The sequence below is a fragment of the Dipodomys merriami genome, unplaced genomic scaffold (genome assembly GCF_024711535.1).
Source record: "Dipodomys merriami isolate MVZ:Mamm:240054 unplaced genomic scaffold, mDipMer1.0.p SCAF_14, whole genome shotgun sequence".
Classification (NCBI taxonomy): domain Eukaryota; kingdom Metazoa; phylum Chordata; class Mammalia; order Rodentia; family Heteromyidae; genus Dipodomys; species Dipodomys merriami.
This window is the reverse complement of record NW_027202715.1, coordinates 3,446,508-3,461,174: the sequence shown is the minus strand read 5'-3', so window position 1 is coordinate 3,461,174 and position 14,667 is coordinate 3,446,508. Positions and strand designations below refer to the sequence as shown.

General features: G+C 40.8%; 1 protein-coding gene across 2 annotated transcripts in view; it reads right to left on the bottom strand.

Moving 5' to 3' along the window:
• Vcl (vinculin) overlaps positions 1-12,261 on the bottom strand; it is a 103,230-nt gene extending 90,969 nt beyond the window's left edge. Inside the window, exon 1 of one of the 2 annotated variants that reach the window (XM_070020628.1) lies at positions 11,971-12,261. In XM_070020628.1, coding sequence (XP_069876729.1) covers positions 11,971-12,138 — 168 coding nt within the window. In that variant the 5' untranslated portion in view covers positions 12,139-12,261. The remainder of the gene's footprint in view (positions 1-11,970) is intronic. The other variant, XM_070020627.1, reaches the window with a different exon arrangement.
• Positions 12,262-14,667: the final 2,406 nt, after the last annotated feature.

Sequence of the window (14,667 nt, the reverse complement as noted above, 5' to 3'; positions counted from 1 at the left end):
AATTAAACTGAGAGTCAGATATTATCCTGAGTTTTGTTTTACAGAGTAGGCTCATGAGAAGCAAGGATTAAGAGGTCAGGCTTCAGTGGTTAATGACTACAATCCTAGCTACTTGGGAGGTCTGATATGAAAAGGATCAAGGTTTGAGGTCAGACTGGGCAAACACAAGACCCTGGTTTCAATCCATAGTATGACAAAAAAAAAGGGGGGGAGGGGTGTTCATGCTCCATGTTCTCAAAAAAAAAAAAAATTAAGCTGATGGCTGTCTTTATTCAAGAGAAACTGGCAATCAAAGGTTCAGACATCTAAAATTCTGAGTGATATTTTCCCCAAGTTGGTAAAACTGTATATTCCACAACATATGGAGTTCTACTGAAAGCTTTCATTGGAATTTTGCCTTGTTGAGAAAAAGAAGCTATGCCTAGACATTTTTTAAAATCAACACTGCCTTTTCTTTACCTTAACATTTAAAATATGTCTTTAAAACTATGGGGAAAAGTATAAGCAATAAAATCTAATACACATTGAGCTCTTAATTATATATGAGGAATCATTCTAACATTTTAATGACCTTACTTCATACAATTACTCTGAGATTGGGTTTTATCTTGAATTTTATTTTACAGAGTGGAACCATGAGAAACAAGGATTAAAAGTCAGGTGCCAGTAGCTCATGACAATAATCCTAGCTACTTGAGAGGATCATGGCCAGCCTGGGTAGAAAAGTTTACAAGATCCTTTTCAACCCATAGCCTCAGTGGTATAAACACCTGTCATCCCAAGCTATGTAGGGGGCCTAACATTGGGAGGATCAAAGATCCAAAGTAGCACAAGCAGAAAAGCCCAGGAGCCTTGGCACCTGTGACCCCAATAACAATGAGAAACCTGAAATAGGTGGACTGCCCTCAGTGGGAAGCAAGACTCTATCCTAAAAAATAATACTAACTAATGAGGCATGGTTCAGTGGGCAGAGCAAGCAAGAGGCTCTGAGTCTAAACCCTAGTACCACTATCAACCAATCAATCATGAATAGAAATGGGAACTAAATACCTTTCCCAAGGATACCATTCTTAGGTGTCATCGATGGGATTTGAACCTAAGGAGTTTATCTCTTACCCATTGAACTCTAGTGCCTCTTCAGATTCTTATTATATTTCTATGCTGATTTATCTGGTATCTATATCTAAAGACTGACTTTGGTATTTGTTAACTCATACAAGATACATTTTACCAAAGCAGACTGTTTTCTTCATTTGCAAAGGATCAAAACTAATGAAGAATTCCAAGTCCATGTTCCATTTGTATTTAAATTTACATATTCTCTATAATTCTGTATTGGGTTGGGCAGGATTGTCCTCATATGCACATCAGTACTGTACATGGGCTTATTCAACATGAATTGGATAATCTATATATGCTATGCTTTATAGCTATTTTCCTAATTGACAGTTAAATTTCACTCATAGTATAATATATGCTGTATTCTTTGAATACAGCAAATGGCCTTCCTTTCATTTTTTACTCTGTATTTCTCAAGAACCTTACTATGATACAGGCATACTAAAACTTCAGAAGTAAACACAGCAGAATCAATATTTGACAGAGAGAAAGATGTTAAAGAAATATTAACCACACAAATAATTACAAGTGTGAAATCACAATAAGGAAAAACACAGAGTCTAGGAAAACACTCCATTTTTTAAAAAATGGACAGTTGGGGTTGGAAGTAGAGCTTAACTGGTAGAGCCCCAGCCAAAGAGCAAAAGCTTCAGATACTAAGTTCAAGTCCCAGTCTCAGGGAGGGAAAAAATGGTTAGTGGGACATGAGGATCAGTAGAAATTATCCGAGTAGAAGAGAGAAGTATAGGCAGAGCGAACAGCACAGAGAAAAGTCCACAGGAAGCACTGTGCTTTGGAAGAAATGAAAGCGCAGTGAGCCTGAAGAGAGCAGTTGAAGGCAATGCTTGAAGGTCTTTAGGTTACCATGGAGACCACTAACTACTCACTCCTCTCTACTACTATGTGCCTACTATGTGCTCATCGTTCCAACATCAGCAGCATTTGACATTTTCTCTATAACTACAAAGAATAAAAACGACTGTACTTACAGTACTAACACATAATCCTTTCAGAGGAATAACAAATTCTACAACGATTTCATTGCTGGAATGTAAGTGGCTAAATCAATTATTAAATCCATCTGTATTTGTATCAACTTGAGACTAGAATTCATGTCTTGTAACCCTGGTATTGTTCATAACATGTAACCAGGTGCATAGATAGGGTCGAGAAATATAAGCATTGCTGGCATGGATTTTTATTTTCTATATAAGCTTCACCAGCCATTCATATATATTTATGTTAATTGCAATGAACAAAACCATGCTGTCTACCCAGTCAATAAATAATGGGCCAGTTCCCCAGAATTGGGGTGGGGACAGAGCTAGAAGGCTAGAAAGAAACACTAGGAAACTAGATAAGAGAGGTCTTCAACTCAGCTCTAAGAACAAACGTGCCATTTCTTTCTTCACAGTGAGCTTACTTGTGGGAATAACTTAAGCCTTATTTCAAAAGAGGAATGATTTTAACTTGGCTTATGACCAGCTGTGGTAAGAACAGCAGCGAAATTCAGCCACTTTCCCCTCAAAAGTCATTCTACTGGAAATTTTATCAGTGAGAAAAACTCTAAGGGCCAAAAGACTCTATTTTCTGCAACTTAGCAAGATCTGTCAGCCATGTTTAGTTTTAGGATGCAACATTCCTCATCCTCTATACCTGCACACCACACTCACATAACCAGTCTACTGGGCTGGCTAATGAGAGAAGGGACAAATTGTGTCTTGAAATCTAAAAGTCAAATATAAATAACCAATGCAATAAATGTTATGTATGAATTTTTGTTTCTCTTGGTTATATAAATTAGCTGGGTAGACCAGACCAGACTCAGACTCATGATCATTTTACCTCATCCTCCTGAGTGGCTGGGATTATAGGCATGAACCACAACACCAGGTTATTTATAACTTCTTAAGAAGAAAAATATTTTTTTAAAAAAAAGCTTTTCTCTCCATATTCATTCTCAAAATGGAAACAAAATAAATACTAAAATTAGCTTTTAAAAATTAAGTGGCAGGGCTAGGAAGGTAGCTCAGTAGTAGAGCGCTTGCCTTGCATGCATGAGGCCCTGGGTTTGATTCTTCAGCACCACATAAGCAGAAAAAGCTTGTGCTGTGGCACAAGTGGTAGAGCGCTAGCTTTGAGCTGAAGAGCTGAGGGACCGCGTCCAGGCCCAGAGTTCAGGCCCCATGACAGACCAAAAAAAAAAACCAACTGAGTGGCAGACACCTGATAATCAAAAACTTATCTGAACTTATATAGCTCAATATAAACAAATACATATTGCAAAAATTCTCCAAGTCCAGGGTACAAGGAATAGAAAGACAAATGAAAGCTTTCAATGGAAAAATCCTTCATTTTCTTTTAGCATTCTAGAGACTTATTACAGATTTAGTTTCCTCTTAAAAGCTCACTCTGAAGGAATGTATTCTATCTAGTCTTGAAGGTTGTTGAAGCTTTAAAATGTCATGGCAGAAGTTTATTTTCTTCTTCTAGTCCCAGCCATATGAGAATGTTTAAGGTTTTCAGACTTAACTGAAAACAAGAAGACTGAACAACCTTTCTCATCAAGAGTCCTGGCCTTGCTAAGTTGAAAGAGGAACATTGTAAATACAAGGCCTTCTGGGCTATGCAGCAAAACTTCTTTTTTTTTTTTTTTAACTCAGTACTTTGCACTTGCTAGGCAGATATGCTATTGTTTGAGCCAGACCTCCAGTCCAGCAAGACCTAAGGAAAAAAATAGTCTTGGCCATTCAAGATGGCATACAACTGCAATTCCAGCTACTCGGGAGGCAGAGGTAGGAGAATACAAGTGCAAGGCTAGCACCAAGCAAAAGCTTAAGATCCTATCTGGAAAAAAAAAAAAAAGAAGAAAAAAAAAAAACCTAAATGGGAAAAGGGCTGTGGGCATGACTCAAGGGGTAGAGCACCTGCCTAGCAAGATTGAGGCCCTGAGTTCAATTCCTGATATGAAAGAAAGAAAGAAAGAAAGAAAGAAAGAAAGAAAGAAAGAAAGAAAGAAAGAAAGAAAGAAAGAAAGAGAGAAAGAGAGAAAGAAAGACAGAGAGAAAGAAAGAGAGAAAAGAGAGAGAAAGAGAGAGAAAGAAAGAAAGAGAGAAAGAAAAGAAAAGAGAGAAAGAAAAGAAAAGAGAGAAAGAAAAGAGAAGAGAGAGAGAGAGAGAGAATCCTTAAAAGGAACATCTAGATAGATCCTTGCTCATTAAGGACTGCTCCTTTTTTTCATAGTGTCCTAATGCTGTTTTATTTGTAAATCCCCCACTATCATGACCATGACATATAGTTTAACAAAAAGGTTGAGTCCAACTCAGCCAGAAAGCAAAAAAAAAAAAGCAGATCAACTTTATACTACCTTTGTTTCTTGCCATATGGCTCAAGGAAATAAAAGATGTTTGATGAAGAATTCATGACTCATAGTATGAAGCTACACTCTAACAGGAAGGCTCCAAATAAAATATCAACACCTGGCCTAAATCCTTAAATTTTTAAAAGGCACTCCCAAAAAGAGAATGCAAAATCCAAATGCCAGATAGGAGTCACAGAGTCACATCTTATGAATTTAGTAAGTGGCCTGCATAGTTGAAATAACTCTGAAACAGAGAAATCACCACTCAAAATAGCCTGAACACTCTTGTTATCTCAAACAATGGGCTGTTAGCCAGTCATTCCTCCCTCTCAGCATATACTCTATTTATTTTCAAAGTCCTTTATAAATTTGATGAGATTTTAAATTTGGCTGGTCCAGATGTTTCCAAGCTGAGGATGAGAAATATTGGTTGCATAATAATTTCTAATGAATATTATGCATATATTTGTTCAATTTTAAAATGAGTACTGCAAATCTATGACCACAACAGACATGGTCCCTGCCATCAATGAACTTAAAATCTCATTGCAGAAGACATGCCAAACAAGTGTAATAAGTGGCACATGCAAACATGTGTCCTAGTGACTGGGAAGATGGACATGACAGGATATTCTTATCTACCCTTGTTTCCCAGGGGGTTCTAGAAAGACCAGGAAGTCAACAGAAAATTTGTTAAATGATTATCCTTTCTATAATATATATAAAACATTTTGCCGGGCGCTGGTGGCTCACGCCTGTAATCCTAGCTACTCAGGAGGCTGAGATCTGAGGATCGCGGTTCAAAGCCAGCCCGGGCAGGAAAGACCGTGAGACTCCTATCTCCAATAAACCACCAGAAAACCGGCAGTGGCGCTGTAGCTCAAGTGGTAGAGCGCTCGCCTTGAGCTGAAGAGCTGAGAGACAGCGTCCAGGCCCAGAGTTCAAGCCCCACGACCGACAAAAAAAAAAAAAAAAATTTTATACCCATATAAATGACCAATAACTAAATATGTAAAAAAAAAAAAAAAAAACATAAAAAACAAACATAGAAGAAATATTAAAACCTAAATGAGTTCTATGTCCAAAAGTAGTTTTTACCTAGTGCTATCCTTACATGGTGCCTGAAACAGGAGGGGTAAAGCGAAGCAACTGTCAATGACTCCTCCTTTATCCATTTAGAATTATACCAATGTTATTTGTTTAAAAAACAAACAAACTTTTCTCTGTATAACTAACTATAAGCAAACATTTAAGTTGCTTACGTTAAATATAAACATGGCTGTGGAAACATATGCTATTTCAAAATAATCTGTTCTCTCAGTCACTTGTTAAATATTACTGAAATAAAATTCACATCCGTCCAAATTCTTAAATCTTTTCAATGTAAGGACAAAATTTTTCATAGGAAAAACGTAGATTCCACAAAGAGCCTACAAATTTATTTCAAATACTATTTTGCTGTAACAGACTTCAAGCTAAGCAATCACATATATTATTTTTTCAGAACAACCCCTGCCTGGAGTTGATAGTGCATGTCTGTAATCTTAGCTACTTGGGAGGGTAAAATCAGAAGAATCCCTGTTCAAGACTAGTCTCGGCAAACACTTGAGACCCCCTTCTCAACTAATAGTCTGGATGTTTGTCTGTCATTCCAGCTTCAACGGAGCCTGAGATCAAGAAGATTATGGTTTCAGGGCTACCTAACCAGAAATGTTTGCAAGATTTCATCTCAGAGAATAGAAACTAGGCATGTTGGTATGCACCTGCCACCCAGAAACAGACAGAAGCACTGCACAAAATAGGCAAATTGTGGTCCAGGTGCACCCCCAGTCAATAAGCAAAACTCAAATATCTCAAAAATGACCAGTCTAAAACAGTTGCAAGTTAGGTTCAGCGACAGTGCCTGCCAAGTTGAAACACTAGCACCACGAAAAAAATAATAATCCTTGATCTGCTTTTTCAAGCTTAGGTGCTTTGGGACTCATTTGTATCACCTTTTTTTTTTTTTTCAAGAGGGGAATAGTAAGGAAGAGAAAGGAGTAGGAAAGAAAAAGAAAAGAGGAGTGAGAGAAATGGAGGATAGGGATTAGGGGAAGGGAAAAGGAGTGAGAAAGGAAGGAAGAAAGAAAAGAAAGAAGATAAAAAGGAGGAAGGGAAGAAGAGAGGGAAGTTGATTAGGGCAGGCAACAGAATGCTGTGTAGCTATGAAACAAACCTACTTTCACATCATTCTCACAGGTCCTTCAAACAGGTTCTGTTGCCAGTCCCATGGCAAATGGGAATTTATGACTAACAACAGTTTTGTTGCTTCTGAATCAAGGTAGGGAACCTTCACTGATATTTAACGACTTTGGCTCAAAGGTGGACATCCATTTTTCTGCCAAGGGCCATTTGGATATTTATAACATCATTTGCAGGCCATACAAAATTATCAACAGAGAGATAGCCAGGGAAGCCAACAAAAAGCATTTGTGAAACATAAATTTGTCCATCCAATCATGTATCAAATGATTTTATGGGCCTCATGTCACCCAAAAGCCAGATGTTCCCTCCACTAGATGGAACAATGGAGTGAAAAATGCAGAGAATCTTGACTAGGAGAGCCTGAATTTGAGTCCAAGCTATAAGAGAAGCTATAAGAGAAGCTATTTAATTTCTCTAAACGGCAGTTTCCTCATCTATAAAATGGGGACCCCACAATAGCTACCTACAGGACTGCTTTAAAATCACCAACATGACAGTATTCCATGAACTGTAAAAGGTTATATAAACATTCCTATTTACTTTACTAATTCTTGCTTAATACATGAATTATATAATTTTGAAAATTAGAAAAAAATAGAAAAATGAAATTATGTTCTTGTTGAAAAAAATACATGGAACGGTAGATTATCATTTTATATGAAATAAACCCATCCGACAAAAATATAAAAAAAATAGAAAAGTATTAAGAAAAGAAATACTCACAAATCTATCATTGTTGTTACTTGTTTTTAACTAAAATAGTCTAACACCAATCAAAAGAAATGAAAGCAAAAAGTAACTTCAGTTTAAAACTGATTGTTACAAAGTGACAAAATTAATTGCTAAACTCTCTTTTAAGAGCAGTATACCCTTTCCCATCTATCAGCCCAAAGTGAAGACAATGCTACTATTTGTCCCAGCACTGGTCCCAAGTGCCTAAGATATATGGGCGAGGCCCATAAAAGTCAAGGCCACAAAAACTCCCCAAATAAATATTTCATGAGCCCAAGGAATAGTTACACTTGCCCTCAAATGCCATGTGAAAGGCAAAGTATCTGAAGCCCCATTAATAAAACTGACATGACTGTAATGGACACATCAAAGACTGACAGTTTTCTATAGGCCACTTCAATGAGAAAAGAAAATTTATAAACGATGCTGTACATACATTGAGCAGATAAAGATTTCTGACTTCTTCACACTGCTTACTGAAGCCTATTCTTGGAACTTTTGTGTACTTTCTCTGTTCCATCTTCCACTTCCCTCCTCCTTTATTATTGTATAGAACTTGCTCTCTGTGTTTAAAGTTGCCTTACTGTAATACAATAGAGTCTAATTTAGGAAAAACAAAAAAGAATGAAGTTTGATCCATGAAGAAAGTAAAACATTAAGTGAAGGATACCAGACACAAAGCCTATATAGTGTATGATCCCACTGACATGAAATGTCCAAAACACGTAAATCCTACAGTATACAGGAAGTAAACTGCTGGCTGCCAGGCTTGGGAAACAAGGTGGGGGAAAACAATGAATGACTGTTAATGAGTATGGGGTTTCTTTTGGAAGAGTCAAAATGTTCTAAAATTAGACTGTAGTGATTATTGCACAACCTGGAAAACATATCCAAAAATAATGACTTGTACACTTTAAATAAACGGTATGGTATGCAAATTCTTTCTCAACAAAACTGTTCCCAAAATGGTATTATTCGTGTGTGTATACATATACATATATTCTTTGACATTCAAAGAGGTCTTAAAAATACCTGTCTTGTAAATGAATGAATGGCCATGCTCCAACAATTGAAAAGCTCATCTTCACTTAGTAACTTTTTGCTGTTTGAGGGCCTTGAACTCAGGCCCGGGCACTGTCTCTGATCTTTTTGGCTCAAGGATAGTGCTCTACCATTTTAAGCCACAGCTCCACTTCTGGTTTTCTGGGGGTTAATTAAAGATAAGATTCTCATAAACTTTCCTGTCCAGAATGGCTCTGAATCGTGATCCTGAGATCTCAGCCTTCTGAGTAGCAAGAATTACAGGCATGAGCCACCGGCACCAGGCTCATCTAGTAAATGTTGTTGTTGTTGTTCGCCATGGGGCTTGAACTTAAGGCCTGAACTCTTTTTGCTCAAGGCTAGTGCTCTACCACTTTGAGTCACAATTCCACTTCCAGTTTAGAGGGATGGCTAATGGGAGATAAAAAGTCTCACAGATTTTCCTATCCAAACTAGCTCTGAACCGCAATCTTCAGATCTCAGCCTCCTGAGTAGCTAACGTTACAGGAGAAGCCACTAACACCCAGCTCATCTATTAATTTTTAATTTTACAAATATCCAAAAGTCATATAGAACAAGAATGTTAAATAATAAATAGTAAATGAAGTAGGTGGGCTCACTAGTGCCCCAACAGTCAAAATATACATTTTCTGAACCCCAAAAAACAAATTTGGAGCCAAGTGCTGGGGGGTGGGGGTCACACCTGTAACCCTAGTTTCTCAGGAGGCTGAGATCTGAGTAGCAAACATCACAGGTATATACCATACCAACTGGCAAATTTCAGATTATTTGCTCAAAAATTAGTCATTATTTTATAGTAATACCATATATTTTTCCCAAACAAGGTGAGGAGTCCATTATAGAGTTATTATGTCTTCTACTACATTTCCGGTTAATTCCTTCTCCATTTTCCTTGCATCATCTAAAGCCTTCATTTTCTTCATAATCAACCAACTTATAAGGTCTTCTCATTTTTCATCCTTCCCATAGTTCCTTTTTCTCAACAATATTTACTAAGCCATCTGTGGCTCAATGTGGAGGCTAGAAACTGGAAAATTATATACATATATAAATTATATAAAAATTATATATATATATATATATATATATATATATATATATATAAAGGCTTGCTCTCTAGACACAATCTAGTTAAGACTTGAGGCACATATGGGACCCATATATTCAAAAAGCCACACTTGGCACTGAGAAATCAAAGTAATAGCTAGATCTTCTGGCCTCCCCAGAGCCAACCCACAGTCTTCCTCACACACCATTCTCATGCTCCCCCCCCCACTCTCTTTGTTCATCCAGATGGATAAGGTCTTCGGTTAAACTTCCCATATGCCATGCACTGACTTCATCTCTAATTTTTCTCAACTTTCCTCCAGAATTACGATCAAGACAATCCATTTGCTAAAACCTGGAGATGACTTAGAAGAACCTCTGCTCATGACTGTCAGTACAAACCTTTCCACTTTCTCTACTAATTCATAAGGACTTCAAATTTCAAAATCCTTCTTTTGATTGTGTTGTAAAGTTTGTAACTAGATGAGATTTTTTTTTCAACCTATAACTAGCCTTACTTCTTTTGAATTTGTCTCCATGCCTATTACAGTATTTTCTAACTCAAGTTGCTTATGACAATCACATATGGAGCTTCCTAAAAATATAAAGGCCTTCACCTCACCCCTAGAGAGCTCTCCACGATGTCTGGGGTGGGAGCTGGACATTTTTATATCTGAAAAGCCCCACTGGTGATTCTCATGCATATGAGAACCACTAATTTATTGCAATGCTCTTCATATAGTATTAATTCAATGCTTATTAATTCATAGCATAGAAGCTCATAAATAACTTTTCTCTAAATAGCCTAACCAGATATCAACCCCTTGACTGCACTAACTGTGCTCCAAGTGCAACATGTGGTTTTTAAGATTTCATTTCCTGAAGTACAACATAGAGACTCTATTACCTTGTCTCTTTACATTGTTTCCTACTTGATGAAAAATGGAGGCCTGGAATGCAGCCATGTTAGACAGCACTACATTAAGAATGTACTCTGAAATCAGAGTGAAATGAATTTTAAAGAGAATGAGAACAATGTAAAATCGGACATTCTGAGTCAATACAGTATTCTTACTGAGTAGATCTTTACTGAGTCTCTAAAGAAGAACAAGAATTTGGTGTGTGGTGTTTCTCTGTCCTCTAGATTTCATAAAACCCAGGGAGACCTTCAACTACTGAAGTTCCTCTCTAAGTGCACTACTCAAATCAGATAAATTGTCCAAGCCCCACCCAGACCCACAGTTACCTACCAACTATCCTAACACACACTGTTTACATAGCTCTGTAAGGGCGAGGTATAAACTTTTTCCACCGTTGCTCATCCTAAGCAACAGTGGTCTGAGTCAACCACCCAGAGTGGGTTAAGTGAGTGACAGTAGCCAGAGGACTGTTAACAGACTGCTATCTCTTTTCCCCATTCCAGAAGGTTTCACCTCCTGTAGGAATCACTTCAGTTATTTGTCACAACTGTGGGCTACAGTGACCTGTAGGGCCAGTGGCCACCAGGAAGTATGGCCGAGGGAGGGGACCTCCCAGCTTTCTTTTGGGCAGGGGGCTAGAGCTCTTAGATTCCACAGGCCTCTCCAGGCAGCTCCATCTTGCTTCCTGCCAGAAGGAGGGGCAGAGCAGGACTTCCCGCGAGTCAGGAAAGGCCCCAGTGGGAGGAAACCCTTTGACAGAAGGTAAAGCCAGGTGGAAATCTACGAGGAGGAAATAAATTGAAAGGCAGTAGTTCAAGAGGGAGAATAAACGGGTCTCCTGCGTAAAGGTATGAATACAAGATACCCTGCGGAGAAGGAGTGGATATAGACCAGAGATCTCCAAGATCAGTGGGGATAAAAGGATCCGAAATGCGACTGCGGGAAGAGGTGGGCTAGTGGAGTCAGGCAGGTCTCGGAATGCCAGGCATTAGAAAGCATTAGAAAGGAGAACAGCGGCTTTCAAAGCAGAGTCCCTGGGAGGAAAACCCACTCCCTACTCACAGGCCTAAAAAGGAGTGGAGAGCAAGGCGGTCACCGTGGGGAACCACAGCCAGCCCGGGGGGGGGGCTGCCTAACAATTATCATTTGTGGGCGCCAGCGACAGGCAAAATGCCACGCTAACACCTCGCAGAATCTTCACAACACACCCGCAAGGCAGGCTTCATTATGGTTGCCCCCATTTTATAGACGGGGAAACTGAGACCTCCCTTCTCCCTCCCAGAGGCTCGGGGGCTTTGCGCAAGGTCATCGGGCGGGTTAATCAACATTCGAATCCGAATCATCTTGGTACTGAGACTGCCAGTCAGCCCGCGAATGGAAGCTGCTAGACAGACCTGGACCTAGGGGCTGTCTCCCGCCCCCGGCCCCGCCCCCGCCACGGCCTCGGCTCCAGCCCCGACCCAGGCCTAGGCCCAGAGCGCTTACCCGGACTAGGTTGCTGACCGCCGCTTGCACCGCAGCCACGGGCGCCGTGAGGTCAGGAATGGCTTTGCCGTCCACCTCGCCCTCCTCGTGCATAATCACCAGGTGCGAGATCTGCTGCGCCACCGGCTCCAAGATGCTCTCAATCGTGCGTGTATGAAACACCGGCATCGCGGCGACTTAGCGGGGCGGCGAACCGCGAGCGACCGAGAACAAGATCTGCGGGAAAAGGAACCCGCGGAGAGACGGACTCCCAACAGCGACTACAGACTCCAGGCTTCCCTCGGCGTAACTAACCTCACGGGGCGCCCCGCCCTTTCGTGTCGCAGCGTCCAATTGCCTCGCCGCTCAAGGCCGGAGCTGCTACTCCTATTGGCTCCTTTTCGAGAGGCTCAACCTCCACCCCCCACACACACCACCGGCGCCGCCAAAGTCCCGCCCCGCCCCCATTCCCAAGGGAGGGGCCTAGGATTGGGGCTGCGCCGCAGGGATTGCAACCGGATTCCCGAGCCCCAGCGCGCGGCGCTCCTTATAAGGGCATAGTGGGAGCGGAGCAGGCGGCCGGACACGGATGGCCCCGCCCCCCTGGCGGCCTCCCGCCTCGGATCTGCAGAATCACCTCAGCGGGGCGGGGTCTCCTCACCTCAGCCCGTGGTAGAGTCTGAGGAAACTTAGTAACCAAAACTCCTCAGCTTTTCCCTTCACACAAGGCCGTCAAACTACCCTTTCCATCTCCTCTTAGTAATAGATGAAAACCTAAAAGATCCAAAGGACAGAACTGCCCCGAGAAACGTGAGTGTCCCATTGATTAACAGACTGCTCCCCCCCCCCCCTGCCCTCCTCAGAAATATGCAGCTTAGCAGTTGGGTGTGTAATCTTCTACTCCTTTGTCTATGCAAGTCCCTTCTAAGTATGTATTTTCTAAGTAAATGAGAGTAAACAGTTTTCTGGAGCTTAGGAAGGCCTTTTCATTCCTCATATAAAATTACCTTTTTATCTTTCAGTTTATCGACCTCATTCTTTTTAATGGCTGCATCATATTCCATTGCATGAAATAAAACATTTTTCTGTAGCCAGTTTCCTAATAATTGTCTCCCATTGGGTTCTACTTTTCATTGTTTAAAAAAAAAAATCCTGAAGCCAGGCCTGGATGTGAACCTCTGTAGCTCTGTAGTCCTATCTCTCTTACTCTTCTTTTTTTTTTGGATGGTCATGGGGCTTGAACATTGAGTCTGGGCACTGTCATCAGCTCTTCAGCTCAAGGCTAGCATCTATCACTTGAGCTATAGCGGCCACTTCCAGTTTTCTGAGTGATTTATTTGAGATAAGAGTCTTACGGACTTTCCTGCTTGGGCTAGCTTTGAACCGCGATCCTCATAGTTCAATCTCCTGAGTAGCTAAGATGACAGGAGTGAGCCACCGGCGCCGACCCTTCCTCATTTTTTGGCAGAAGGATTTTTATTAAAGTCGCCAAGCAAAAGATCCTCAAGCGGCTGGGAAGGTGGCTCAGCGGTAGAATGCTTGCCTTGCAAGCGTGAGGCCCTGGGTTTGATTCCTCAGCACCACATAAACACAAAAAAGCCAGAACTGGCGTTGTGGTTCAAGGGGTAGAGTGCTAGCCTTGAGCTGAAGAGCTCAGGGACAGCCCAGGCCTAGAGTTCAAGCCCCTTATCTCTGCTGTATATATTAATAAATCCTTAACTATTCCCTTATCATGCCTACCCTTTGTGGATGTGTGTGTCTGTGCCTTGATACTTGGGGCTTGAATTCAGGAGTTGGATTCTTGTCTAATAGCTTTTTCCCTCAAGGCTAGCACTCTCAATTGAGCCACGCCTCCACTTCTGGTTTTTTGCTGCTTAGTTAGACATAGAGTTTCATGCACTTCCCTGCTCGGACTGTCTTTGAACCTTGATTCTCAGATCTTAACCTGATCAGTAGCTAGAATTACAGGCATGAATGACCAGTACCAGCTTATATTTTCCCTTTAGTTTACTGACTATGAACTTATATCTATATCTATTTTAAGTTAACAAGTACTTGGCACGTCCAAAATTCTGGACACTGGGATAGGCCTTTATTTAAATTCAGGAATATGCAACATTTAGTTTTTATCACCCCATTTTATAGATGATAAACTCAGGTTCTGAAATTTATATTAGTTTACACATAGAACCAGTTACTCATTATATGGAACCCATCACAAAATGAAAACCTAAGACCCTTGTTCAAAAATAAGGAAAGGAAGGCCAGGCACTAGTGGCTCTGACCTATAATCCTAGCTACTCAGGAAGCTGAGATCTGAGGATTGTGGTTCAAAGGTAGCCTGGGCAGAAAAGTCCTGAACTCTGGGCCTGAACTCTGGGCCTGGGCGCTGTCCTTCAGCTCTTCAGCTCAAGGCTAGCGCTCTACCACTTGAGCCACAGAGCCACTTCTGGCTTTTTTCTTTTTGCTTATGTGGTGCTGAGGAATCGAACCCAGGGCCTACTGGCATGCAAGGCAAGCGCTCTACCACTGAGCCACCTTCCCAGCCCCCATGATACTCTTATCTTGAATCAACTACTCAAAAACTGGAAGTGGTGCTGTGGCTCAAGTGGTAGAGTGCTGACCTTGAACACAAAGAGGCTCAGGGACAGCACCCAGGCCCTGAGTTCAAGCCCCACAACCAACAAATAATAATAATAATAAGGAAAAGTACTGTAA